The 25,986-nt window shown below is 33.9% G+C and overlaps 3 protein-coding genes across 3 annotated transcripts; all 3 read right to left on the bottom strand.

Moving 5' to 3' along the window:
• Positions 1-894: 894 nt before the first annotated feature.
• LOC129791951 (monocyte to macrophage differentiation factor) lies at positions 895-16,070 on the bottom strand. Its single transcript, XM_055830633.1, has 5 exons — positions 15,777-16,070; positions 15,123-15,355; positions 10,227-10,417; positions 5,237-5,405; positions 895-4,363 (listed from the first exon to the last, which is right to left on the bottom strand). Exons 2-5 carry the CDS (start codon positions 15,351-15,353, stop codon positions 4,103-4,105), a joined length of 852 nt encoding a protein of 283 aa, XP_055686608.1. The 5' UTR covers positions 15,354-15,355; positions 15,777-16,070; the 3' UTR covers positions 895-4,102.
• A 1,176-nt stretch (positions 16,071-17,246) lies between these two features.
• On the bottom strand, positions 17,247-18,197 carry LOC129792018 (tax1-binding protein 3 homolog). The gene is made up of 2 exons (XM_055830732.1): positions 17,847-18,197; positions 17,247-17,789 (listed from the first exon to the last, which is right to left on the bottom strand). The coding sequence occupies exons 1-2, from the start codon at positions 18,027-18,029 to the stop codon at positions 17,601-17,603; spliced, it is 372 nt and encodes a 123-aa protein (XP_055686707.1). The 5' UTR covers positions 18,030-18,197; the 3' UTR covers positions 17,247-17,600.
• A 96-nt stretch (positions 18,198-18,293) lies between these two features.
• LOC129791956 (transmembrane reductase CYB561D2-like) lies at positions 18,294-22,680 on the bottom strand. Its single transcript, XM_055830637.1, has 3 exons — positions 22,443-22,680; positions 21,506-21,693; positions 18,294-19,062 (listed from the first exon to the last, which is right to left on the bottom strand). The coding sequence occupies exons 1-3, from the start codon at positions 22,546-22,548 to the stop codon at positions 18,541-18,543; spliced, it is 816 nt and encodes a 271-aa protein (XP_055686612.1). The 5' UTR covers positions 22,549-22,680; the 3' UTR covers positions 18,294-18,540.
• Between the last annotated feature and the right edge of the window lie 3,306 nt (positions 22,681-25,986).

Below are 25,986 nucleotides of genomic sequence, written 5' to 3'. Positions count from 1 at the left end.
GTTTTCTTAATGATTATAAGCAGTATGCTAAAAAATTTTAGCTAAAATACGAAAATTTGAAAAATGGCCATTTTTTTTAGACTTTGCCCGTTTATGGTTCAGAAAATGTTTATATTTGAGGCTCTGTTAATTTTTTTATCTTGCAAATTACTGGAAACGAATCTTAGATAAATACCTTAAAGATAATCGAAAAAATATTTTTTTTTAATTGTTCAAAAAATTTCATGTTTAACAATATGTACGCCAAAGTGTTCAAATTACCCCGAGAACGGGTAATTTGGACACTGAGCTTAGGGTCTAGGAAAATGGAAAATTCACACATTTCTTATCGAGATAGAGAAAAGTGTTATATGGGGAAGTTGTGTATAGCGGTCCTACATAGGTCAAATGACCTCAAGACCTTTGGGTGAGGGCTGGGATTAATAAAAAAAAAGGGGAAGTTGTAGGCCGGAAAATTTCCTACAAAATAGGACTATTTGGTTTTCTTCGTACTACCACACTTGCTTGATATATCCCAAAAACCGCCAAAGTGGCAAAATTACCCCGTCCTCCCCTAATGTGGCAGATGACCCACAATTGGCTGAACTCCGAGTCTTCAAGACTCGAAAATCCTACTTACTCCTGCTTTGTTAGTTAAGTAGTGCAGTGGATAGAGCAATAGATCTTCAATGACAATTCCTTCGGTTCGAATCCAGTCTCGTTCTCTTTTTTTTTCTCCTAAAGAAAATAATTTTAACTTCATAAATTAAAAGACTTTTTTGTTTGAATTTGAAAATCTATATAATTTGAATTTCAAAAAACTTTATTAATTTCCTTTTCATTTCTTCGTTTTTTTTTCTTCATTAAATTCTATTATTGACTCTCAACATAGAACTTCTAGGTTTTTTCTCTCTCTCTCTCTCTCTCTCTCATTAAGTGGTGTCTAGAGGAAGACAATACAGTGTGATGTGGCAAATATATTACTTGTCAGCTTTTTTTTCTCTAACTTCTAAGTACCTAGGAATTTTTTTTTGTTGAAATTTGTTTTTAAAAATTACGAAGCACAAATTTCTTCTTTTGTCTAATTTTAATTTCTCATAAAATGTATTATTGGTGGTAAAACTTTTCTGTTAATATGGTGTAAGGTTTGAAATTTTTTAATATTTACGTGAGTTAACTGTTATTAGTTGGTGTTCCACTTCGTGGCCAACACCAAGTATTGTAATCGTCGGAAAAACCGACCACCTCAGATCGGGCTCAAACTTAGTATGAGCACGTTTTAGACATCCCACATTACGAAAATGGTGGTGGAAAATTTTTGATCCGGCCGGCCTGCCGTCCTGCCGTCCTGCCGGCCTGCCGTCCGGGACTCTAAACTTTGCCTTATAGCTCGAGAACGGTAACAGGTAGAGACTTCGGGTTTGAAGTTTTCTATAGAAATGTGGGTGTAAAATTTCATTTTTTCGTATTTTCAAAATCCAAGATGGCCGCCGTCCGCCATTTTGAAATACCGTCAACCAGTTCTCTTATAGCTAGAGGTCTGAAATTTTAGTATGTTGTAAGGCTCAGTGAGACGTTTTCATCAAGAATTCATACTTGAAAATTGGTCAAGCCGTTTAGCAAATATGGCGACCTAAAGCAAAAAGTGTTTTTTCGATATAACTCGAGAACGGCTTAACCGATTTTGACCATCTTGGTATCAAATGAAAGGTATTGCGAAGCCCTACAACTGCCTAGAACATTTCAAGTTTCAAAAACATCCGCAAGAGGCGCTAAAAACAAAAACAAAAATTGCCTAACTTTAAGGGGCAATATCTCCGAATCCCCATCATCGATTTCCTTTAAATTTTGATATGTTGTAGCAGGACTCAATATCTGTTACCAGTCCGAAAATGAAGAAAATCTATGTCACCGTTTAGAAGATATGGCCATATGAAAAATTCTTGCATTTTAAAAGTTCTAAGAGTCATATCTCCTGCAGTGCTTGACCGATTATGCTCATCTTAGTATCAAATTAAAGGTTTTGCAAAACTCTACAACTTTCTAGAACATCAGAAACCTCTAGAAGCATTCCTTCAGGGCAAAAAATGCGAAAAATTCTTTTTTTGAAACAAATATTCGCCATTTTGTGTTCTAGAGGTGACCTTGAAAATCATTGAGATATATATCAAATTATAGCTTATTTCAGGACATTTCCAAAACTAGTCAAGAAATTTCTGTATGTGTTATAGAACTAGAGATATGACCATTTTTATGCATCAAATTGCTGAATTTCACAAAAAAATCAACTTTTCCTACTGATATTGCTCACAAATAGTATTTCAACGTATAAACAAACTTCTACACGTTGTGGGACACCAACTCTTATAACTGGACGCGTTATGATTGACTTTTTTTATTATAATTTCCTCTATTATAAATATTTTTTTAAGGTGGTTGAAAAGGCCCCCTATAAAACATATTCGGTTTATAGTCGTGAGATTTTTTTTTTACCAACAATCTTGAAGTCTTTTCTTTCTTTCCACCCAGAATCTGGCTTTGAAAATGTGACTCATTTTTTTTTCTCATTGGCACTTTAATGTAATCTTTAGTTCTTCTTTTTTAATATGTCCTTTTTTTCCTTAATACTTATTGGCTGTTTAATGTTGAAATACTTTTTATTTGAAATTTTTTTTACGGTATGTTTTTTTTGGCGGGAAATTAGGAGGAGGGTTGTTTGTTTTAAATCCTTTGAAGACTCTTTACTTGATTTCTGTTTTTTTATACTTTTGGTAAAATCAAGAAGTTTATTGCTTTATCTTAAAAAGAAAAGAAAATATAATATTAAAAAAAATCTAGTTGGTGGAGCTTTCATTGAGTTTTAGGTGTGAAGTTTTAACTTCTTTTTTCTATTTAAAATTTTGTTTTTTTTTTACTCTAAAAAAAGTTCTAATGTGTTCTAAAATTTACTTTCCAATATAAACTAGTTTTATTACCTACTAACAATATATAGCATCCTATATTATTATTCTTATTTACCTAAAAAATGGTCTAGAGATGCCATAAAAATTACAAAATAAATATCACATTCAAATGATAAATTAAAAAAAAATTGATTTTGATCAATTTGAAAATAAATTATTTTGAGGATTTCTTTTTTTCTTATTTGGTGTGTGACGTATTTTCTCAGGCAGCTATAATATTATTGCATTTAACGTGGAAGAGATTTTGCATTATGGGACATTGGTTCATCACTTGGATGAGAGCCAAAATAATTCGCCCTTTATTTGCTAAACTGCACAAATTTTTATCTTCATGTCTTACATGGTATGCAACTCATAATAATATTTTGTTTTTATTGGATTCTCAAAGGCAGAAAACATTCTAAAAGAAAACCATCTACTTATTTTTGTTCTAAGTCATCCTATTGGTTTTATGGGAAGTGTGTGTGTGTCTTGGGGAATGTGTCGTGGATAAATTGAAAGAGATCAATCTTTATTACCTTGCTGCTCTTGCAGTTTATTTAATTTCTTTTTTTTCAATTATTTTCATAGTTCTTTCTAAATAAAAAATAAATAAATTTGCATTCATGTTTGTTCTTTAGAAATAAATGTAAAAATAATTTAGCCAAGACACATTCCCAAAGCACACTTAACTCTCACGCTTATTAAGAGATATAGAACGTCTAAAATTCATTATCTTCAGCATTGATTCAATTAGTCAAAATAAAAACAACTAATAAGCGTAAGAATTATGTTCATAACTTCCTTTTTCCCAATGAACATACATTTTTAAATACAATTCCCGCTAAATTTTCATTAATTTTGTGTACTTTGCGTACGCTACAAAAGATTAATTTTTTTTTCTAATGCTAAACCGCCTAGCAGTATCCAAATTTCGTATACTTTACTATTTTTTAATTAAAAAAAAATTAAATAAAAAAAATGATCGAAGCAAAGAAATTCGTTTATGGGTTTTGCTTATTGTACAAAAGGTACAATTTACTTTGTTGCTTCTAATGTCTTTTTGTACACCACGAAGGATTAACCATTTCTACATTTTTATCTTTCGGGTATCACAATGCATTCATTTAAAATCTTAGATAATATTGTAACTTTTTTTGCAATGCAGAGAGAAACGTGTCTTAGGTGTAGAGATGCTTGAGAATTGCAAAGTAATGGACACTTGCGGCAAGGACAACGAATAAATGCCAAATGGCATGGGCACATGGAACTTTACCGTCTGCCTTGAAGAAGCAAACACCCAGTATGTAGAGTAATCCACCAATTTTGAGCTCATCCATGCCATTGAATTCATGTCCGCATATCATTATCACAATTGATGGTCCGAGTCCCATTACAATGTACAGGAACGTCTCTAGGCATTTGTATTTTTCATGGTAAACCTGAAAATTTAGATTTTTAAATATTGGGCCTCATTCAGCGACCAAGAAACCCTTGAAATTCGCTTGAACTCTTCAAATTTCAGTACAAAATTCAAAGATTTCAAGGGTTTCTTAATCGCTGAATAAGGCCCAATATTTCTTTTTAATTTTTAAAATTTAAGGGGTAGATTCTGATAAAAATCTTTTCTTTTCTATTCTAACAAATTAAAAGTTTGTTGTAAAATTTTGACACATAGAGTTTTTAAATCGTTCTGTTGTCGTTCTATAAAAAATAATAAAGAATTTGTTGATCCAGAAAATAGTCAGAAAGAAATTTAGACAGCCCTAGAAAAGCAATTTTCTTTCAGAACGTCATTTAAAGACAGAAATAAAATGTCAAAATCTTATAAGATTTTTCTCAGAATACCAAAAATCTTACAACTGACGATTTGTAAGGAATGAAAAGAAAACATTTTGTATCAGAATCTACCCCTTAAGTTCAAAATACATTAATTTAGTTTATTGAATAAAAAAAAACAATTAGATGTTAATAGAAGACATGATGCATATGCTTCATGCTCAAAAGAAGTTAGAATAGGGGCGTGATTTTCGTGTTCTTCTCGTAGAAAAATCTTTCCCAATTTTTCCCAGATAAATTCAAAGGAAATTAAAAGTTTCTTTAGTTTTTTTCTTGAATATTTTTTTGACCTTTCTCAATATTTTATTTACCCAATTTGTACACAAATTAAAGGTGAATAAACTCCTTTATAATCTCAATGAAGTATATAGGTACGTACAGAGAACATTTGCCTTTAAGCTTCTTCCAACCTCTCTGTATGTTTACTTAACCACCCACCAATTTATTATTAAGAAGGTGAAATGGCAAAATCTTACCTGCTGGTAGAGGATTCCTAATCCCGCGAGGAGCCAAACCAACCACTTTAGCGCAAGGAGTATTGTGGGATGGGTAGGTGGGGTAAGTGTCAGCCATGGATAGTAGCTACCAGCAATGAAAACATAGATCATAGCACGGTCGCACCGATGGAGAACATCCTTCAGTTGCCTGATGTTTCAATGAAATCCAATACGAATAATTTAATTCATTGTTATTTATAGAGAAATGTACTGTGAGGTACATTATATAGTTGAAGGTACATAGCAGATGCTTCCCTCCCACAGTATGAAAAGTTTAATGTCTAATGAATAAAATGAGGAAAATCCTTTTATTAGAAATTGTTAGAACTCTCTGTAAGTTTCGACATCTGTCTGAATCCTATGGATTGAGCTTAAAGAACATTGTTAAGGACGTTCGATTTATTAGAAAAACAATGAAAAAATAAAGGATCATAGGCTTAGTTGAATTTCCACGTATAGATTCAATCGCCAAATGAATTTATCTCTCAATCTAAAGTGGGATAATTGATGTGGACATCAGAATAATAAATTGGAACGCAATGGAACTTTCCCTGAGTAGGTGGATAAAGTAATGTAGATGGTAATGGGAGTAAACATCCCCCAAATTAGTCTCTCTATTTATATTACTTGGTGTAGCACATTGACGAAGGTGCTCCGATATACGTCACCATTACATTCCTGATTGATTAATAAGATTATGCTTTCCTCCTCCACATACAGCTAAAAGGATTTTCCTGATGATAGCATTTGAATGAAATGTTATCATTCACATGTTTAATACAATTTCATCATATACCTACATGATGCCTTCATGAATTAATAAAAGGAAATTCAGATTATTATTTTACATGTGATTTTGTGAATGAAGCACCCCATTGAGACCATTGAGGATTACCTATATCAAGAGTTTTATCAGATAAGTGCCATACATGGGAATTCCTAACAATGCTCTTTGCTGGAAAAGTCTTTATAATATAGTTTTCCATTCGAAAACAGTTTAATCTTTTTTTTGGAAAAGAATCGATAGAAAGATTATTCTCTTGAAAATTTAGCTTAAAAGATAAGAAAATGTTCTTAAGAAATAAAAGAAATAATGGTAGATATAACCAGGTGTCTCCACAGTAAATTCTTAAGGACTTTGGGTACACATTGTTCTTATACTCGGTGCAAACTAATCATGCATCGGATGCTCCTCATTCGCATAGAGCATAATTCATATCAAATATTTCTTTTAAATTGTCTTTATTAATTAGTTTTCTCTCCATAAAACAGTTTTATTCGTTAAAAAAATTTTAAAACATTTAATTGATATTTTCCTTTGAAAATTCCGTTTAAAAGATTAAACAATGTTCTTGAGAAAAAGAAGAAAATAAAAATAACCAGACGTCTTTATTGGTTAAAATTAAATGTCAAAAAAGTTAAATGATGTAGGAAAATCTACAAAGTTTTTATTGGTCTATTTAAATGTTTCAAAACATTTGTGCCAATGTTTCGTCTTTGAGTTTGTCGATACGAAACATTGTCGTGAATGTTTTGAAACATTTTAAGGGATAAAATGCGCAAAGGCCGAGCATTTTGTATAGTCCATTAAGGTTCACATGTAGTTCCATAGGGCATGCCAAAATAAATTCATTCATATTTTTGCAATTTTTGGGAAATCTTTTCCAATTTTTAGCTGTGATTCTTTCTTCAAAGAATTAGCTGTGATTCTTTCTTCAAAGAAGCACAGCTTCTGTGTACACTCCAAAATGCAAAGTCGTCAGATCGGGCTCAAACTTGGGATGAGCACGAATTAGGGTCCCCACATTCCAAAAAACGTATGCGCCAAAAATTGGTCCGGCCGGCCGTCCGTCCGGCCGTCCGGCCGTCCGGCCGTCCGGCCGGCCGGAACCTTTTGCTAAATTACAAGAGAACGGTAATAGATAGAGACTTGCGGTCAACGGCAAAGTTCATATATCGGGTGGAAGACATCCGATTATGACGTCAGATCCGACCCCCCACCCCTCCGTCCGCCATTTTGAATAACCTCAAAATTTTGTTTTGCCTATATCTCAGCCCCTGTAATAGCTAAAAATCTGAAATTTTTATATGTTGTAGGGGCCATCAAGACCTTTCCAACGATACCTCATTTTTGAAAATCGGCCAAGCCGTTTAGCCAATATGGCCGCCACAATTTTTAATCGAAAATCGGCCATAACTTGAGAACGGCTTGACCGATTTTGATCAACCCGGGGTCAAATGAAAGATATTAATGAGCCCTACAACTGCTCGGAACATTGCAAGTTCAAAAAATGACCGCAAGTGGCGCTAAAATCGAAAACAAAATTTTCGATGAGTTTTCGATGAATATCTCGAGCACCGCTTTATAGAATTGCTTCATATTTTGATATGTTATAGTTGGCTATAATATCTACCACCATGCCAAAAATGAAGAAAATCTATGTAGCCGTTCCGGAGATATCGCGTTTTAAAGTTAACATGTCATATCTTGAGTTGCATGACTAACGCCCCGCGAAGCGGGGCGTTTTATATATACACATATAAAAGTAAAGTGAAATATATATATATATATATAAATGTATAGATATATACATTATATATACATATAAAAATGCAAAGATAAATATATATAAACTGCAAAGATAAAAATTAAATATAGCATGGATGGAACAGTATAAAGCGAAAGAACGGTAAGTAAAACTTACGGGCTGTGATTCTTTCTTTGTCAGTGAAATGTGAAGATGGCTGAAAATTGGGGATGGGCAAATTTTGAGGAAGGCTTTCTCGCGTACCGAATCACAGCCAACGCCCACGATTAAGGCATTTCACAAAATATCTGCGCGTTGGCTGTGATTCGGTGCGCGAGAAAGCCTTCCTCAAAATTTGCCCATCCCCAATTTTCAGCCATCTTCACATTTCACTGACAAAGAAAGAATCACAGCCCGTAAGTTTTACTTACCGTTCTTTCGCTTTATACTGTTCCATCCATGCTATATTTAATTTTTTAATGTGTTTCTCTAAAGGATAATGGAGATCGAAATTGTTTCACAATAACCTTGAATAAGCTCCATTCAAGCTTATGTATTAACTTGAATAAGCTCCTTTTCTGTTTAACAGTAAATTATCCATCAAGAAATACTCATTACAAAAAAAATTAATGAATCATAAATTAGCAAAAATTCTTAACTACAAGAAAAGCACGAAAGATCTAAAAAATTTTCGTGATCTACTTAAAATTTAATTATGACAATTTGTTTAAATTAAATCTCTAAAACTCTTGTTAAATCTCAATTAAAAGTAATGCCCTTTTTTACAGTGAATCATTCAACAAACTATTTATAGTATTTTTTCCCATTGTCCTTTCTTCAGGAATTAATTAATTTTACACAAGGGGTGTTTATCTGTGTGATCTTCGGAAATATTCGGTTTATTAGCCAATATTGGAATTATTCGCCAAAAAAATAAAAATATTGGTTTTAGTTTTTAAAGTTTTAAAAATTTTTTAAGTTAGAAATGTGTAAATTCAAATCGAAAAGTTGTAAATTTAATCCAAAAAATAATTAAATTTAAGTCGCAAAATTATTAAATTTAAGCAAAAAAAAATTTGCCTTTCAGTCCTAAAAAGACACAGATTGAGGAACAAAAGTCTAAAAATATTTTATTTAAACCCAAAAGGGATTAAATTCGAGCCCGAAAAGGACTAAATTCAACCCAAAAAGTAGTAAATTCAAGCATAAAAGCATTAAATTAAAACCGAAGAAGTACTCAATTCATTTTTGGCTTTCGAAAAATTCGATTTTTATTAAGAGATGTTAATGTGAATAAAAATATTGGGATCTTCGAAAATATTCGGATTATTCGCCAAAAAATCCAAAATATTCGACTGATAAACACCTCTTAATTTTACAACTAATTTTCATCCTCCAAACAATCCTTAATGTAATTAACTATTTAGTAAATCATCAAAGCAATTTGAGCTTTCAATATTCCCATTCATCAAGCTGAACTTTAACTAATTTATTAGCAATTAATTTGATGGGTTATAAATTGAAGTGCATCGTCCATTTTCAATTGAATTTTCTCAACTAAATTGATGGCTCAATATCAAGATCAATTCCGTAAAAGGATTTCCACCTAAATTGTGGCCAGTTGATTGGTAACTTTATACTGAATTACCTGCGCTCGTTTGCGGTGTGATGGAGTATGGAGGTAAAGTGTTCAAAAATAGATCTCTAATTAGATATTGGATGGTGGTATTCTTTAGCCTCATTTATATTACTTTTTTTTTCTCACTCACCCAAAGATATATTGTGCGGAGCAATAAGAATTTTTCAACAAGTTTCTTCTCAACTCACACCGCATGTACTCTTACAAAAAAAAATCATGTTTACAGCAAAGCCAAAAGTATAGAGAGTAAATATTTTGATATATACTGTCGCGTTGCATTGATGAGGAGAGTATGCGTTATGTATGTCTCACCAAGACGTTGACTTTTTATCATAAATTCTCGCGCATTATATACTCGGCGTTTTGATGATTGAGGGGCTCTTGCTGTTGGATGGAGCAAATCAATTTTGCGTGTATTGAAGAGAATTTATTTTTTGCAAAAAGCAACTTACGGTGAATATGTACAACAACACTGTTATTTGCAGAAGTGGCTAAAATTATGTGTACAAAATATGTACAAAGAGGGGGGATTTTATGTACAATTTAAGCTACTTCACGTGCTTCTATCGATTGATCTATTTCAGGTACTTTTGAGGTAGTTCGCAAAAAATATATGTATGTAGCTATATCCCCATTTTTCGCACTCTCCCAGACATTTTTCCACGAAGAAAAGAATATTATTATTCTCAAGGAGGGGGGGGCGCTAATCAAATCAAACACATTCCCTTGCACGCTGATAAGATACCATAAAAAGGTATTTTTAAAGGACAAAACTGAAGAAGAAAACGTGATTTTGACTCACCTGTTACGATTGCAATAGAAGACGGTGTGAAAGAACGTTGAAATGGCAAAGAGGAGAAAGAGAGCGGTGCCATAGATGAATCCTGCCACCCTGTGAGCATCACTTCCACTTCGCCAGATTAGCTGTAGGCCCGCATAGACAGCAGGACCTACCCAAATACCATGAGTTATGACATTCGCAATATGTTCAACCTGCCAAAGATAAGAATAAAGGTATTCAATGCATTGTTAGGCGACTTATCGGACTTTTAGCTGTGTTTCTTTCAGACACAGCTTTTGTGTACCGAGCAAAATGCAAAGTCGTCAGATCGGGCTCAAACTTGGGATGAGTACGAATTAGGGTCCCCACATTCCAAAAAACGTATGCGCCAAAAAAATTTTTTTCCGGCCGTCCGGCCGTCCGCCGTAGTTCAACGCTAAATTGCGTGAGAACGGTGATAGATAGAGACTTGCGGTAAACGGCAAAGTTTAAATATCGACCTGAAGAAATCCGATTATGAAGTCAAATCCACCCCCCCACCCCCCCGTCCGCCATTTTGAATAACCTCAAAATTTTGTTTTGCCTATATCTCAGCCCCTGTAACAGCTAAAAATCTGAAATTTTTATATGTTGTAGAGGCCATCAAGAGCTTTCCAACGATACCTCATTTTCGAAAATCGGTCAAGCCGTTTAGTCAATATGGCCGCCACAATTTTTCATCGAAAATCGACCATAACTCGAAAACGGCTTGACCGATTTTGATCAACCCGGGGTCAAATGAAAGATCTCAACAAACCCTACGACTCTCTAGAACATCCGAAGTTTCAAAAATGACCGCTAGGGGGCCAAAAATCAAAAACAAAATTTTCGATGAGTTTTCGATGAATATCTCGAAAACGCCATTATCGATTTGCTTCATTTTTTGATATGTTGTAGCTGACCATATTATCTAGCTCCATGCCAAAAATGAAGAAAATCTATGTCTCCGTTCTCGAGATATAACCTTCCAAAGTTGGCATGTCATATCTCGGGTTCTACATGTCCGATTTTGATCACCTCAAGTGCAAATGAAAGGTTTCGTGAAGCCCTACAAATGTCCAGAACATTTCAAGTTCGAGAAATGACCGCGAGAGGCGCTAAAGTCAAAATCAAAATTTTCGAAAATTTCGAACTCGAATATTTCGAAAATGCCATTATCGATTTACTTCATATTTTAATATATTATAGTTGAGGTTAAGACCTGTCCAACGATAGCTCAAACTCGAAAATCTATGGAGCCGTTCCCGAGATATGGCATTTTAAAGATTTCTTGGGGGATGACTTTTCAACTTTTTCCGATTTTGCATGTATTTAAACAAATTCGCGTTCTAGTTTGCTCTCACAAAATTGGTAAACTGAAAGAAACACAGCTCCCGTAAGCTTGGTCAGCTTACCAGTACATTTTTTTTGTCCGAAGCTTTTCATTTTAATTAATTTCCCTCTGTTGGAGATAATTTTGTGTCTTTCATTCCTTGTTATAAAATGAAATTAAGCCCCTCTAAAGTATCCAAAGTCCATTCATTCACATTCCGCGTCCATTCTGTCAATGAAACATTTCCTTACAATTTAAGTCTGCCGCGAGACAGCCAACTCTATGTACTGTACATATTATATATTTGTAAGATAAGAAGTGAATCGCGATAAGACGTATCTTGAAGGTTCTCCTTTGACTTATTTAAATCAATAAATAAATAGCCACTCTATTAAGCATATCCCAATAGAGTCCAATAAAGCAAAGAGAAGATTTATGTCAGGCAATTTTCTCACATCACTGCGGGATAATTAGCAAATTATGGTTCATTGTGATTTATTGCATAATATAGGTTGTAATGCGAAAATAGCGTAGATGTAGTAGCAACAGGAGACGCAATATATTTTTCTTTTCGTATGACACACCAATATAATTTATAGGTGCTAGAAGAATATATTGTTGTGAACGCAATAAAAGAGGAAACAACGAATCAATTATTATCACTCAAGCAATTTTTTTCCTCATTTTTTTGTCGTCAGAAATTTCAAAAAAAAAATGCAAGACAAGACATATTGGCAAGGCCACGAAAATATTTACAAACGAAAAGGTCATTTGCGTAGGGCCATTCAGCAATATGTAGGGGAACGTGGCCCAATTCGGACCACCGCCCAATTGCGACCTCCCCTTTTTCTCGTAAATGACGAAATATTATAAAATTAGTTTCACTACATTATGAAGATATTATAGTAAGGTAATGTTAGCGCCTAAAATAAATTAATTTGGTACACAACAGGACTAATAAAAAATCAAAATTCATTTTCAGCACTTGGCCGACATTTTCTGATTTTTGAAACTAAGTTGATATGAGTTTTTTTCCCACTATTATGTCTCATATTATGCCGCGTTTCTGTAGCTTAGAGGGTCTAGTTTATTACTTGATTTACAATTTTTTGAAAGATTTTAGGTATTTTAAGTAATTAAGTGAAAATGTAATACATGCAAAATGTTCTAATTGCGACCCCCAAAATGTTCCAATTCGGACCGTCTATTTCCACCACTCACCACGGTAAAGCAGTCGCGCATGCGTGTAGTGGTGTGGAAGTGTCTTTCTCACACAGACCGCGCTGTGTTTTGATTTCGGGAAAATCAATATTTTTTCACGTTTCTTGAAAGTTTTTTCGCAGTGAAAATGTTCCTAAAGCCAAAGGGGAATGCAGTTAGTGTAATTTACGCATTCCTCAGAAGAATTTTCGTGGATTTTCTGGGAATTACGACAGTGAGTGCGCAATTGTCGGTGTGTGTGAAAGTGTGTGTAGTCACCTCAAGGGCGAAATGTCAAAACAAATGTGGGGAAAATTGAAAATAAATTCTTGATTTTCCGGCTTTTTCGAGTAATTCATGTCGTTTTTCCTATTTATAGTAGTGATAAAAGTGATCTACTAGTGAAAAACCCACAAATTACGGCAAAAAAGGGGGTCGCAATTAGAACACTCGGGGGGTCGCAATTAGAACACCGTGGTGAAAAAGTGCAATTTTAGCAACTTTTTTTAATTCGATTATTACTCAGAACAGGTAAGAGTTAGAATGTTTGCATCTATAGAACAAAGTTAGCCTATTAAATGACCTTTCCAATGGTACCAAACTTGGGAAGATTTAATTCATTTTAATAAGACTTTTTTCAATCCTTCTGAAACAGAATTTAGGGGGTCGCAATTGGGCCACGTTCCCCTATGAATTTTTGTGAGTAAGAGAAAAGTGGTTGTAATGTACAAAAGGTCATTTACGTATGAATATTTTTATTTCCATTATTTTAATAGCCACGGACAAAGAGAGAGATTTTTTTTGGGTAAAAGTATGCGATAAACGTCGAGAATTTTGTAATATTTTGTACGTATGTATTGTTGTATATAATAAGTATGTTGTCCTTAATTATCTTTGGCATAATGTACGTTATGTACATACATTCATATGTATACATAATGTACAATTCACATCACATCATTCATATACAAAACAGATGCTTTAAAGAAATTTTTTTTGGCAATAACAATACCATTTGTACGTTATTATTAACCCATTTGAAGCCAGTGAAGTTACTAGAGAGTTTTTAAAAAAAAATTAATGAAAATTTTCAACGCTGATTTCTGTATCTAAATCTGGAAATTTTTATTGCTAATGTTTTAAATAAAATTACAAGTCAATAAAAAAAAAAAGAAATAAAAAGGAATAATTTGGAAAATATGGGGTAGATTCTGATATAAATCTTTTCTTTTCTTACAATTCGTCATTTATAAGATTCTTGGTAATTAATCAAATTTTTGAAGGAAAATTACTTTTCCAGGCCTCTTCAGTGATCTTTAACTATTTTCCTGAACAACGAATTCTTTATCTTTCTTTTCTAGAACGACAGTAGAACGAAATGGGAAAATTCATGAAAATTAGTATTAAAAATGCGAGCAAGTTAGACTGTTACACCAATTTTTGAATTTTGTATTTCTTAAATTTTTTTTTATAAACTTCTTGTGGTCGAACTGACCTATAAAGAAATATTTAAAGAACTTTTTTCCAAAAGAATTGGTTCTATATTTATCAAAATTATTTTCCAATATCATAAAGTATAGCTCTGCGATCAGTCACCTACATACCTACCTACCTACCTAGACATGTTCAAAAAATCGTGAAAGTACTACTACATGATTTTCATACATATTTAAGGACAAAAAATATTTTTTGAACATTTATTTTTCTAAAAAAATGCGTCTTAATCAAAAGTTTATTAAAAAAAAAACATTCTGACAATAAGATTTAAGAAATAATTCTTCTTAGACTTTCCCTTAATAATTTTTCTTTTTGAAAAGTTCCCAAACCTAGAACTAATGAAACTAATGGGTTAACTACCTCTCAAATATATTTTTTTCACCGCATTTCCCACAAAATCTATACGGGATATATTTTATTTATAAGAATAAAATGAAATGTGCAAAAGGTCACATTTGGGTCATTCTTTCCTCTATACTATTGAGAATAAATTAAATTATAGAAAATACACAAACAACAATAACAAAAAAAACATCCAACTGATGGTTTTTTTTTTGCTGCAATTTGAATATCTTGCGAATTTTAAATTGCATTTCAATTAGTCTCTGTATACAAAATCACCTGCGACGCTATACCTCGTGGAAAAGTCTTTCTTGGCACTTTCGCACGGGCACGTGTGTATCATTGCAAAATAAAGTACATAAAGTGCCGTGAGGGGGGGTTTAGGGGGGCAGGTGATGTGAAAATGTTGGAAAAAGCGAGCAATTTGTGACGCAATGTACCCACTTTTCCCCACAAATTTCAAAAAATTAGAGAAAAAAAGTAGGAAATTCAGGAATTAAGTAAATAAAGAGTGTGGATGAACGCACCTCTGTTGGAGTATAGGCAGCTCCCGGTGGGGCTTTTTTGTTCATCCAATGAACATTTTTGAGTTGCCCACAGGGTATGTCGAAGAGTTTGTGTTTCAGTCTCATCCAGAATGTCCCGAGGCGCGTTGCCCCCAGGACGTCTCCTGCATTTGCAGGTCCTACGGTGAGATGCAATTTGGCTTTTGGGGTTGTTGTTGCATATCCACCACTGCGTGAGAGCCCATCTTTCATTGCTGCTCAAAACGAAATGATATAGCACAGAAAAAAATAAAATATACATATATGCCTGGTAATTGATGGCTCTATTATATTTTGTTACTCTACTGAGAGAAGAGAAGTTGTAATCATGAGACTTGATATCTTATGCGTGACGCTTGATACAGTGCTGTGATTACATGTTTTTTTCCCCCATATAAACGTTATGCTAAACATCCACTATTATATATAATTCTGAGCTATATATGTATGTAGCACTCCTTCTTATAGTTTTTCTCAATGAAAAATTTTATTTACACAAACCAATTAACTTCCTGTTTCTCGGGATATTTTCACTTAACCCACTTGTGGTTTAATTTAGAAATTCCCAAAAATATTTTTATCACAGCAGTGAGGCCTCAGAGATGGAAAAAAATCTTTCTAAAGAAGCTAACTTACCGCAACACTGTAAATTAATTTTAAATCTCTATTTAAAGGCAAATCCTTGCCCCAAAAAAATGTGGTCTCCGCAAATTGGTGGATGCTGTAGTGGGCAAGTGCACACGTAATCACTTGAGAAACTTCAGCCTAAGACTCACTTTGGGTTGTCACAAGGAGGAGATTAATACAAGAAGTTGCAACTAAAAATTTGTGATGATGTTAATAGCTTTCCTGCCTCAGTCTGACTGGCGAGTGGCGTGCTGGAGTACAAGCTTGCGCTCTATCCAGATACTTTTTTTCATGACAGCTCTCACACATATAGGGATAACTGGGGTAAAATGGTGAAGCTGAAAAAAAATTTACTTTCTATTTCCATTTTTTTTTTAATTAAAAAAATTGCAATTTCTCAAATTCAACGTTTTTCTTTATTATTTATTTATTTTTTTTTAATAAAAAAAAGTCTTAATTTGTGCACAAATCTCTCATTCTCAGTAGATAATTTCATAAAATCAAGATTAAGGAGCAAAAAATGCAATTTACCATTTTACCCCAAGATTGGGGCAAAAAGGTAAATGTGCAAAGGTTCGGAAAATGGTCTGAAAATGCATTTTCCCATTGATTTAGACACAAATCGTCTGAGGTAAAGTTGTAGCCCGGAAAATTTGCTACAAGATAGTTTTTATGGTAAAACTCAAATATTTTCACGGAAGAAGGAAAAATTAGTTCCCAAAAATTCACCATTTTACCCAAGGTTCCCCTACAGCCCATTACCGCAGTGTCTGATCTGAGGAACACAACATATGATTTTCTAGAGACGTTTTATAAGACATTTTTAGGGCATGTCCTATGTATTAATTTGATGCTCTTAGTGAGGAAATTTTATGTTTCTGAGCCTTTTTAAAATTCTAGAAAATGTTTTTATTCATTTTCATCTAGGTTCTACGAAAAAATGCTTTTTAGCAGTTTTTATGTAAAAATTTAAATTTTGGAGAAGAAATTCTATTTTTCTGGGAACTTTTTATAAGATCAGGAGATGATATTTGTTTTTTGTTTAATAGTTTTCCCTAAAGAAAATTACGGAAAATAAAAATCATGAGAAAAATTGGAGGGAAGCAGCCGTTGTGATGAAAATTCTCAAATAATTTCCTTGGAAAAATAAGCCAAAAACTAGTGATAGTCATATTTGAGCATTTTTCGCATTATTCTTTGATATAGGGGACACAGGGGTAAAGGAAATTTTCATGGAAAAAATTATCTCTTCGATTTCTGAAAGTTTTATAAAGTTCTAGACGTTCTAGAAGAGTTCTAACCAACTTATAGATCTTTAAAATCATTTTGTTCTAATTTGTCTAAAATAAACGAATTAAATTCATTCAAATTGCCCAAATTCAAGCCTCTGAAATTCATCCCTTTCGAGTCCTTAAAAAAATCACAAATATGATCCATTTAGCCCCATTCTGTGACTCCTTAAACGTAAGAAAATAAGAGTTTCTTGGCATGTGAAAACATGTATTTAAATCGTATGTAAAATCAATAATAATCGTACATTCTCATAAAAAATCTCTTATCACAAAAAATGCAAAAATGTAGTTTAATTATATTTGGAATGATGATTGTAAAAAGTGCTGCAAATACTCCGGAGATGCGGTAGAACGTCTTTAGAGTAAGGTATTTGTTGTGTGGTTGTTGCCCTACCGATTTGGCAGATTGTAGGCTGTAGGAGTAGGATGTAGAGGTAGCCTATTTGGGGAGTTGGGGGAAAGGTACCCGCAGTTGCCGAGGAAGGAGTTTCATTGAAAAAGGGGAAAAGGATACTTTAAGGGGTGAAATGTGGCACGAAATTTACGTTGAAGTGACTCCCTTGCGGGCAACAAGGAGATTCAGTACCGGATTCTTCCGGATGTAGCTCACGGCCTTCTTGTGCGTGACCATCGTGAAGTCGTAGCCGTTGCACTGGAGGATTTTATCATGAATCCGGAGACCTGCTCTTGCTGCTGGACTCCCCTCGTGCACTTCCGTCACGTAGATGCCCTGAAAGAAAACAAATGGATTACTTCCTTGACCTTCAGCACTCACAACATTTCTTACATTGTCTGTGTAGCCTTGAGGGCTCTTTTTGTAATCCTGATCAATACCACCGCCAATTTTGAAGCCACACTTGAGTATTTCACGCCCCTCCTCGTCCACATCCTGCTCCTTGTGCAGGGTAATCGGGATGCTAAGGCACTCCATCGCCGTGCCCGCCTGATGCTGGAAAGCCATCTTCGCCATGATTGCGTTTATTTATTTTCTCGCTGTGGTGCTAATTCAATTCGCGCGATTAATCATCCACCGAGGCTCCGCAATTTACAAAGAATTCGCCCGTGACTAAACAACACCCTCTCTATGTAGCAAAAAAAGCACAGAGCATAAAGTCAGAGAGAGCATGGAAGCCAACATAGGAGAGAGAAAGAATTTTATTACTCATGCTTTTCATACTCTGTGGGGATTTTTGTACGTTGAGAAGAATTAAATAAAAATTAAATTAAATTCTTAAAAACAGAAAAATTTTATTTTTCTTTATTGCATCAGAAAAACGTAAAAATTAATTTAAAAAATATTAATTTCTTCCTAAAGTTCCTCTGTACAAAAAATTACCTGTGCACGTAAATAATTTTATTTTCCTACGTAAAGAAATGCTTTGCGCAGAGAGGTGCGGCATTGCTGCCAATATCACACTACAGATTTCAAATAAGCAAACAAGCGCGCCCTACAGTGCTGTGAAAAATGTTGGGAACATCCCTCAGAGGCTGGCACGCATGAAGGCAGTCTTGAAGCGAGCAATGCAGGTGGTCAGAGGTTTAGTGAGGATGTACACGCCGGTGAGAATGAGGATAAAGCCACCGACCCACTTTGCCGATGAGAAGCTGTACCGCTCGAAGAAGTCCGAATTCATGCCCAGGATCAGTGCAGTCACAGCTAGGATGTACACAGCTCCTCCCAGGGCAGCGTGGATGAGCTTAGCGTAGACTGGTCGGAGGTACTCACGCAAATCGTAGCTATACTTTGTCCAAATCCCACCAGCAGCCACAAGAGCAGTCACGATGATCGTCACGAGCCCCACAATGGCGTGATTTGTTTGAAAATGAGATTTTTCATTGATAAACTTATTGGTGAGGATGATAATGAAGCCAGCTGCAACGGATGCACCACCAATTGCCTGCAGGATCCAATGGTACTTTACTCTCCATTTGAAATTTCGATTTCTGGCCAGAAGATTATTCTCTGAGAATGAGAGTATTGCCTCCGTCATGAAGATCGCATACTGTTGGGGAAGAATTGATGGGAAAATTAAAAACAAATTTTATGAGAAAAGAAAAACAGAAGAAGATCAAAATAAAATTAGGAAATGATCAGGAGAAGATCAAGAAATGATCCGTTGAAGATCGATAAAAAATGATAAGAATATCAGGAAAAGAAAATTAGGAAATAATCGAATAAGATCAGCAGAAATTTTGGATAAGAAAATCAGAAAATGATCAAGAGAACATCAGGAAATGATCTGTTGAAGATCAATAAAAGATGATGAAAAGGTCAGGACATGAAAACGATAAATAAAAGAAAAAGGAAATGATCAGAATAAGACCAGGAGAAAATTTGGATAGGAAAAATCAGAATATGATCAAGAGAACATCAGGAAACGATCTTGAGAAGATCAGAAAAAGGATAAGATCATTAAAAGGAAATGATCATAAGATCAAGAGGAAATGTTAATAAAATGGAAAGAATATCTGGATCAGGAAAAGCCTAGAAAAAGATCAGGAGAAAATCTAGAAAACGTCAGGAAAAGGGAGCAATAAGAATAAAGAAAAAGATTATTAAAAGGAAAAGGGGTGGTATTCTAGGACAGAGACACCTTTCAAGATCAAGATAAAAATCAAAATAAAGACCAAGACTGTCGGTATTCTACTTTACGACGAATTATCCAGGAAAGTAAAATCAAAATTTGCGTTATCCTACTTGTCAGTTTCTTGGTTTCAGCTTCGCGCCAAGAAAACTTTAGCGATATCTCTTTCTAACGCATTAATTTTTTCTATTGCGCTTTCTCGTTCGCTCTCGGATGACAATTGAACAAAATTTAAACACTTCATGGGAATTCCTTCCCTATTGCCATTACATCCAGGAGCCCTGATTGTATAATCTCGGCTATTATTCCCAGGCATTATTGCTCCGGGAATGGAATGAATATTGTCGGAGAGGTGCTTTCTGCCTCCAGATCATGATAATTTGGCGGTAACTGGGGGGGGGGGGTATGCTACTGCAAAATTTTGAATTTTTCTTAGGAATCGTGGTCACTTCTTTTTGCTATTGATGGAGTGACCTCCGGATTAAGGATCTCATCCCAGGATTGTCATATCCTGGACAATTCTGGGGCAATTTTTTAATTTTGTTCCAGGATTAGTGGTCACTTCTCATTGGTAATGATAAAGTGATCTCCGGATTGGGCATCTCATCCCCGGATTGTCACATCCTGGACAATCCTGGGATGCTGGTGCAAAAATGTTTGTTTTTCGCCGGAATTGTGGTCACTTCTCATTGGTAATGATAAAGTGACCTCCGGACTAGGGATATCATCCCAGAACTATCAAGCCCTGGACAATTAGGGAATGCTGGTGCAAAATTGTGGTTTTTTCGCCAGAGTAGTAGTCACTCCAACATTACTAATAGGAAGTGACCATAAATCCGTCGAAAAACCCACAATTTTGCACCAGCATCCCCTAATTGTCCAGGACTTGATAATCCTGGGATGAGAGCCTCAATCTGGAGGTCACTCCATCATTACCAATCAGGAGTGACCACAATTCCGTCGAAAAACCCAGAATTTTGCACCAGCATCCCAGGATTGTCCAGGATGTGACAATCCTGGGATGAGATCCCCAATCTGGAGGTCACTTTATCATTACAAAGGAGAAGTGACCATAATTCCGGCAAAAAACAAACATTTTTGCACCAGCATCCCAGGATTGTCCAGGATGTGACAATCCGGGGATGAGATCCCCAATCCGGAGGTCACTCCACCATTACAAAGGAGAAGTGACCACAATTCCAGTGAAAAACAAAAAATTTTGCACCAACATCACGTATTTGTCCAAGATTTGACAATCCTGGTACAACCCGGAGGTCACTCTATCATTAGCAAGATGGAGTGAACACAATTCCGGCAAAAACCCGTCATTTTGCATCTGCATCCCATATTTGTACAATAGTTTTCATATTTCCCATACCGAATTTACTTTGCCTTTACCTCATTTAAAAACCAATTTTTCAAAGGACCCCAAAACCGTCTTAGAATTTCACATAAATCCAAGACATTTTACGTTATAGTAAGACCGTAAATCTCTATCGTAGAATACAGAATCTTGGAATATTTTTATCCAAGTCTCTTTTGACAACTCATTTTGTAAATCTTTATTTTGATTTTGATTCGTATCTCAGAATACTAAAAGTCTTGGAAGTTGTATGAAGAAACAAGATTTTTAGGTTATGGTTCGACCGTAAATCTCTATCTTAGAATACCAAATCTTGAAATATTTTGAATTTCCAAGATTATCCTGAAAATTTCTTGGAATTTTAAAGTAGAATACCAAATCTTGGTTTTTTTCTTTATTTTGATCTTTATATTTATCTTAGAATACCGCCAAAGATCAGAAAATGATCAGAAAAATGAAAAGATCAGGATCAGAAAATTAAACAAACAAAGTACTCACTCCAACTGTCATTAAAGTTGGATGCCATGAGAACAGGAAGGCTCCCTGGGAGAAACTAACGTAGATCACGTAGATTGTGAAGATCAGGAGAAGCCCATGAATTGCAAAGTTCATTGTAATCTGCAGCCACGACACCGGATTTTGATTTTCCTGCCGATTTGTGTTCATTTTCCTGGTCACACTGACATCTGCAACAGATGGTTTAATAGCTTTTACATTTATGTCGTCGAAAAGCTCACTTATTTGGGATTGTGTGTGGTGAGTTCCATGCCGTTCAATGCGATCAAAATGAAGGGGAAAGTGAAAAAGAGGCGCGAAATTCAAAGAAACTTACGTCAAACTTTATTTTGTAGCTCCAATGATATTTCAAAATTGAAATCTTAATTAATTAAATCCCTCCCATACAAAAGCTTGGCCAAGTTCATTGATTACAGAAATATCTTATCTTTAAGTGCATAAAGAAAGAAATTTATTGTTCGATAAATTTTAAGAGAAATTCTAGATTGCTTTATTGTCTGAAGGCGCATGGATTATGAATTTTGGGTAATTTGGAGATTTGTTTTCTAGCTCCTTAAGATATCAGTCAAAATAATCATTGTAAACTATTAAAATTCTCTATAAGAGTTCAATCAAATCTTCAACCGAACGTTTAATGATTAAAAGGAAACTTTCGATTCATTCAAAGAGTTCAAAGACTATGAACTATGTCATCCTAGACTTAAGAATTCATCCCTTTACAGCTTAAAAATTACTTCAGCTTTATTTGAAGCTTAAAATTCCTTAGAATTAGAAAAAGTAGAACTGATATTAAAAATTCTTCTAGAATTTAAGGATTTCCCTTCAGTTGAAAGCAAAAAAAATATCGGTTTTATTCCCAAAAGTTTAATTGAAATAAGATTAGTTTTTCACACGCATAGGTAAACATTAATTTTCTTACCTCTCTCCGTGTCCCCAAGAAGTGCTTCAGTTTCCACGTTTGTATTAATAATTGCTGGAGTAACTCCACCTTCTGCATTTGAATTAAAGGTATTATAATTGCTCATTATCTTACTTTTTCCACAAAATTATTTTAAAAAAATTTCAAGACTGGATAATTTTGATGAACTTTTTGAATAAAATTAAAAATTTTTGAATGAAAAAGAGGAAGAACACCTCTTCAGTGGATGGAAAACAATGAACTGAGCAGGTGAAATGTGCGAAAGCTACCTTAGGAACAGGTTGCGACTGATAGAGAATGATAAGAAAGGTGATAAAATGCTCAAAGAAGAGTCTTAGAGTGCGTGCTATCAATTGAATTGGATAATATTCACGTAATACTTACTCTTATCAATGAAAACTATCATTTCCATGTGCAAGAATTTTTCTTCTTCTTCTCGTAAGATAAAAAAAGAGAAATTAAGACACAAAACGGGGAATTAGTGTTTGCAGAAAGTGCTCTAAATGGCGCAATGTTGAAAGAATATTAAAGAAATGTGGGCGTATTATGATAATATTTGATAACGATATGCATTATAATACTTAACTGTCTCCCCCACGTATTATGTCCATCTTCTGCCTTTTTGTTAATATATTTCAACAAAGGAGTGAATTACTTAATATATTTTAATTTTCTGTAAGACGTCGCGACAACAGAAGAATCAATATTACATGACTAATGGTCGAATTCTCTGAAGGTATTTTCGTGGTGTTTTGTAGTTGGATGGAACAAGAAGATCATTCATTGAAAATGAAGTCATTGAGTCTCTCATCTCTCCTCCATAACCATACGCGTGTGACTTTCCGAAAAAGTTTAATCTTCTCGCTCCTCAAAAGCATAAAAACAATTGGAGTTTTTCTCAGAGCAGAAAGTGCAAGAAACTCCCATAAGTCTTGTGTAGAGTAAATTGAAGGAATTTCTCTTTCAAATACTCTTAAATGTATGATTTGCCGTGAGCACGTCGTATCCATATTAATTTGCAACGATAAGCCGCCTTTTATTTGCACTGTCGCATGGCGGCGTTTGTGGTCGGTGGGATTATGCAATTTTGGCGGGAAGACAACAATTGCCGGGAAGATGAATTACTTGAAATACGTTTCGTTGTGCGAGGGAAAGAGTTAAATGTTCAGAGTTTTTCATTTTTTTCTTACTCTGTAAATTGTTGTTTCCCTTCTTAACAAGAGGCTGGTTTTCTTTTAAAAATTCATAATAAAAGAAAATTTTTAATTCGGGATTCAAGGAAAATCTTAAGGTTTTTAAGTGTAAAAGAAAGGACAACGTTGTTGATGGAAATTCACACAGTTAATAAGAAGGTTTCTGTACACACAAAAAAATGCGCGTAGTAATAAATACTGTTCCCATACAAAATTCCATTAGATTCTACTACGTTAGCTTTTGAATACGCGCCTATAATGCATATTGTAGCTTCAAAAGCTATTGCATTTTAGAATCTACTATGTTAGCTTTTGAAAACGCGCCAATAATGCATAATGTAGTTTGTACTATGCACAAGTCAAATCAATCACAAGCATTTTTAATTTAACTACGTACAATGTTACATACATTGCGTGTACCATATTGATATTATTTCGTGTTGCTTTAGGTATTAAAATACATTGTTTTTCATTTCATTTCATTTATTTTATTTCCACCTCATTTTTTTAATACACTTTTTTCTACACACACGTAATTAAACACATCCTTTTTGGTTTCCTTGCTGCCAGGACTTGTGCTCATTTCTGTATCTTCCTTCTTCAGCCTTTCCAGCTTGATGATTTGGGGGAAATTGCAGCATTTTTTCCTGAAAAAAAAATAGAAACAATGTTTTAATCAAATGATTGATCAAATGAAAATAAAATATTAATTATAATACATACCATCCACGTCATCCCAGGATAGATTTTTCAGTAATAGTTTGTCGACACCGCTATCCTTGTTGATTCACAGATCGCTCACTTTTCCGGAAAACTTTTTTCTCCATCATCCTGGCTATTGAAAAATTTCTGAAAAACAAATTCGTTTAATATACTGAACTGGAGAGCATTTATGTTGTATATGGAAAGTCTTACCTTTTTATCAAATTAAAAAGATTGAACATTTTTACAATGGAGACGCCCGAGACGCCCCAATCCACTTTATACTTTTATTTTCCATTTTTTAAACTGTTTTCTTTTAACTTGTCTTCGTATTGAGTCGAATTAATTTTGCGTATGAGAAAAAGGGATTTCAATACCGAAAAAATTTAACAGTTAATATTCAGAATTAGGATCAAAAACAAATATTTTGAATCTATCTACGAAGAATTATACTTTTAAATATTTTACATAGTAGATTATTATTTGAATATGGAAGAAATTGAATCTAAACCTAAAAATATACTTTCAATATTTTACGTAGTAAATATTACTATATGAATCAATAATTTGGGTATAGTAGTTTTTAAATTGCTTAACTTTTGTTTCAATCGTTCTTATTTTTGAATCAAAAGCTTTTCATAATATACTTTACAATAATCGCGAATTTTCGTGATTGAATCAAAATTTTTACACATTTTAAAAACAAAACAGCATTTTTTTAGTATTCACTGCTAAAATTTTTTTGTGTGTATAATTTTTTACTTTAAATAAAAAGATTTTCTTACAAATTAAGCTCAAAATTTATTTGAATAAATCCCTATTCAGTGAGATTTTATGATTGAAAATTGTTAAACAGTTTTACGTATTTCTTTAGGGGTCAAAAGAAATCATTTCCGCCATTTCCGTTAATAAAAATACATGAAAAATATCTCGAAAGAGACTTTTAAATTTTAAATATTTTAATTTAAATCATTTTCAAATAATTTATTAAAAAAATATTGTCATATTTCAAAGAATCTTAAACAAAAATTGTAACACTCTGTAGGCCTGATGATGAAGGAATTAAGCCTTCGAAACGTCGCATGTGACATTGTTTTGAGAAACTTCTTAAGGTCGTAAACGGTGCCTCCCACAATTTAAATATTAGATCATACGTCACACACGTTAAATAAAAGAACGACAAACGTTAAAATAAATACCAAACGTTCAAGAAAACGTCAAACGTTAGAATTTCGTTAAAAAAACATTGTCAGAAGTTTCTAATATTAAAGGAACAACAATACGAATAGAACTAACGGGTAACTTAAAATTCTTTTTCCTAAAAATCTTTATTAACCCTTTCGCGTCCAACGTGAAACTTAAAAACATTGAAACATGCGATCTTTTATCACGAAATTTAATCTATAAATTATTTCAGTGGACATTTTTCAGGAAAAACGTCTTCTTCGACTTCTTCTGCCTGAATTAAATGTATTTCTAACTAAGAAAAACAATTAGGTTCATAAAAAAATGGGAAAATAAAATGTTTCATGTTTGGGTCAATGTATGACCCAAAAAAACGCGAAAGGGTTACTTTCAAATTTTTCTTCAACAAATCTTTTGAAAATAGTAAAGAATTTCATAGGATTTAATGCTTCATTTAAACAACA

The sequence above is a fragment of the Lutzomyia longipalpis genome, chromosome 3, assembly GCF_024334085.1.
Source record: "Lutzomyia longipalpis isolate SR_M1_2022 chromosome 3, ASM2433408v1".
Classification (NCBI taxonomy): Eukaryota; Metazoa; Arthropoda; class Insecta; order Diptera; family Psychodidae; genus Lutzomyia; species Lutzomyia longipalpis.
Note: the sequence above shows the minus strand (reverse complement) of the source record. Positions and strands in the feature narration are given on the sequence as shown.

Coding starts and splice junctions, on each gene's coding strand:
- LOC129791951 (XM_055830633.1), bottom strand. CDS start 15,353: ATGAAAGATGGGCTCTCACGCAGTGGTGGATATGCAACAACAACCCCA. Junction 10,418..15,122: donor CTGCCTATACTCCAACAGAG/GTGCGTTCATCC, acceptor TATCTTTGGCAG/GTTGAACATATTGCGAATGT. Junction 5,406..10,226: donor TTCTATTGCAATCGTAACAG/GTGAGTCAAAAT, acceptor TTGAAACATCAG/GCAACTGAAGGATGTTCTCC.
- LOC129792018 (XM_055830732.1), bottom strand. CDS start 18,029: ATGGCGAAGATGGCTTTCCAGCATCAGGCGGGCACGGCGATGGAGTGC. Junction 17,790..17,846: donor CTCAAGGCTACACAGACAAT/GTAAGAAATGTT, acceptor GTTTTCTTTCAG/GGCATCTACGTGACGGAAGT.
- LOC129791956 (XM_055830637.1), bottom strand. CDS start 22,548: ATGAGCAATTATAATACCTTTAATTCAAATGCAGAAGGTGGAGTTACT. Junction 21,694..22,442: donor TCTTGGGGACACGGAGAGAG/GTAAGAAAATTA, acceptor CATCTGTTGCAG/ATGTCAGTGTGACCAGGAAA. Junction 19,063..21,505: donor CAACTTTAATGACAGTTGGA/GTGAGTACTTTG, acceptor CTTCCCCAACAG/TATGCGATCTTCATGACGGA.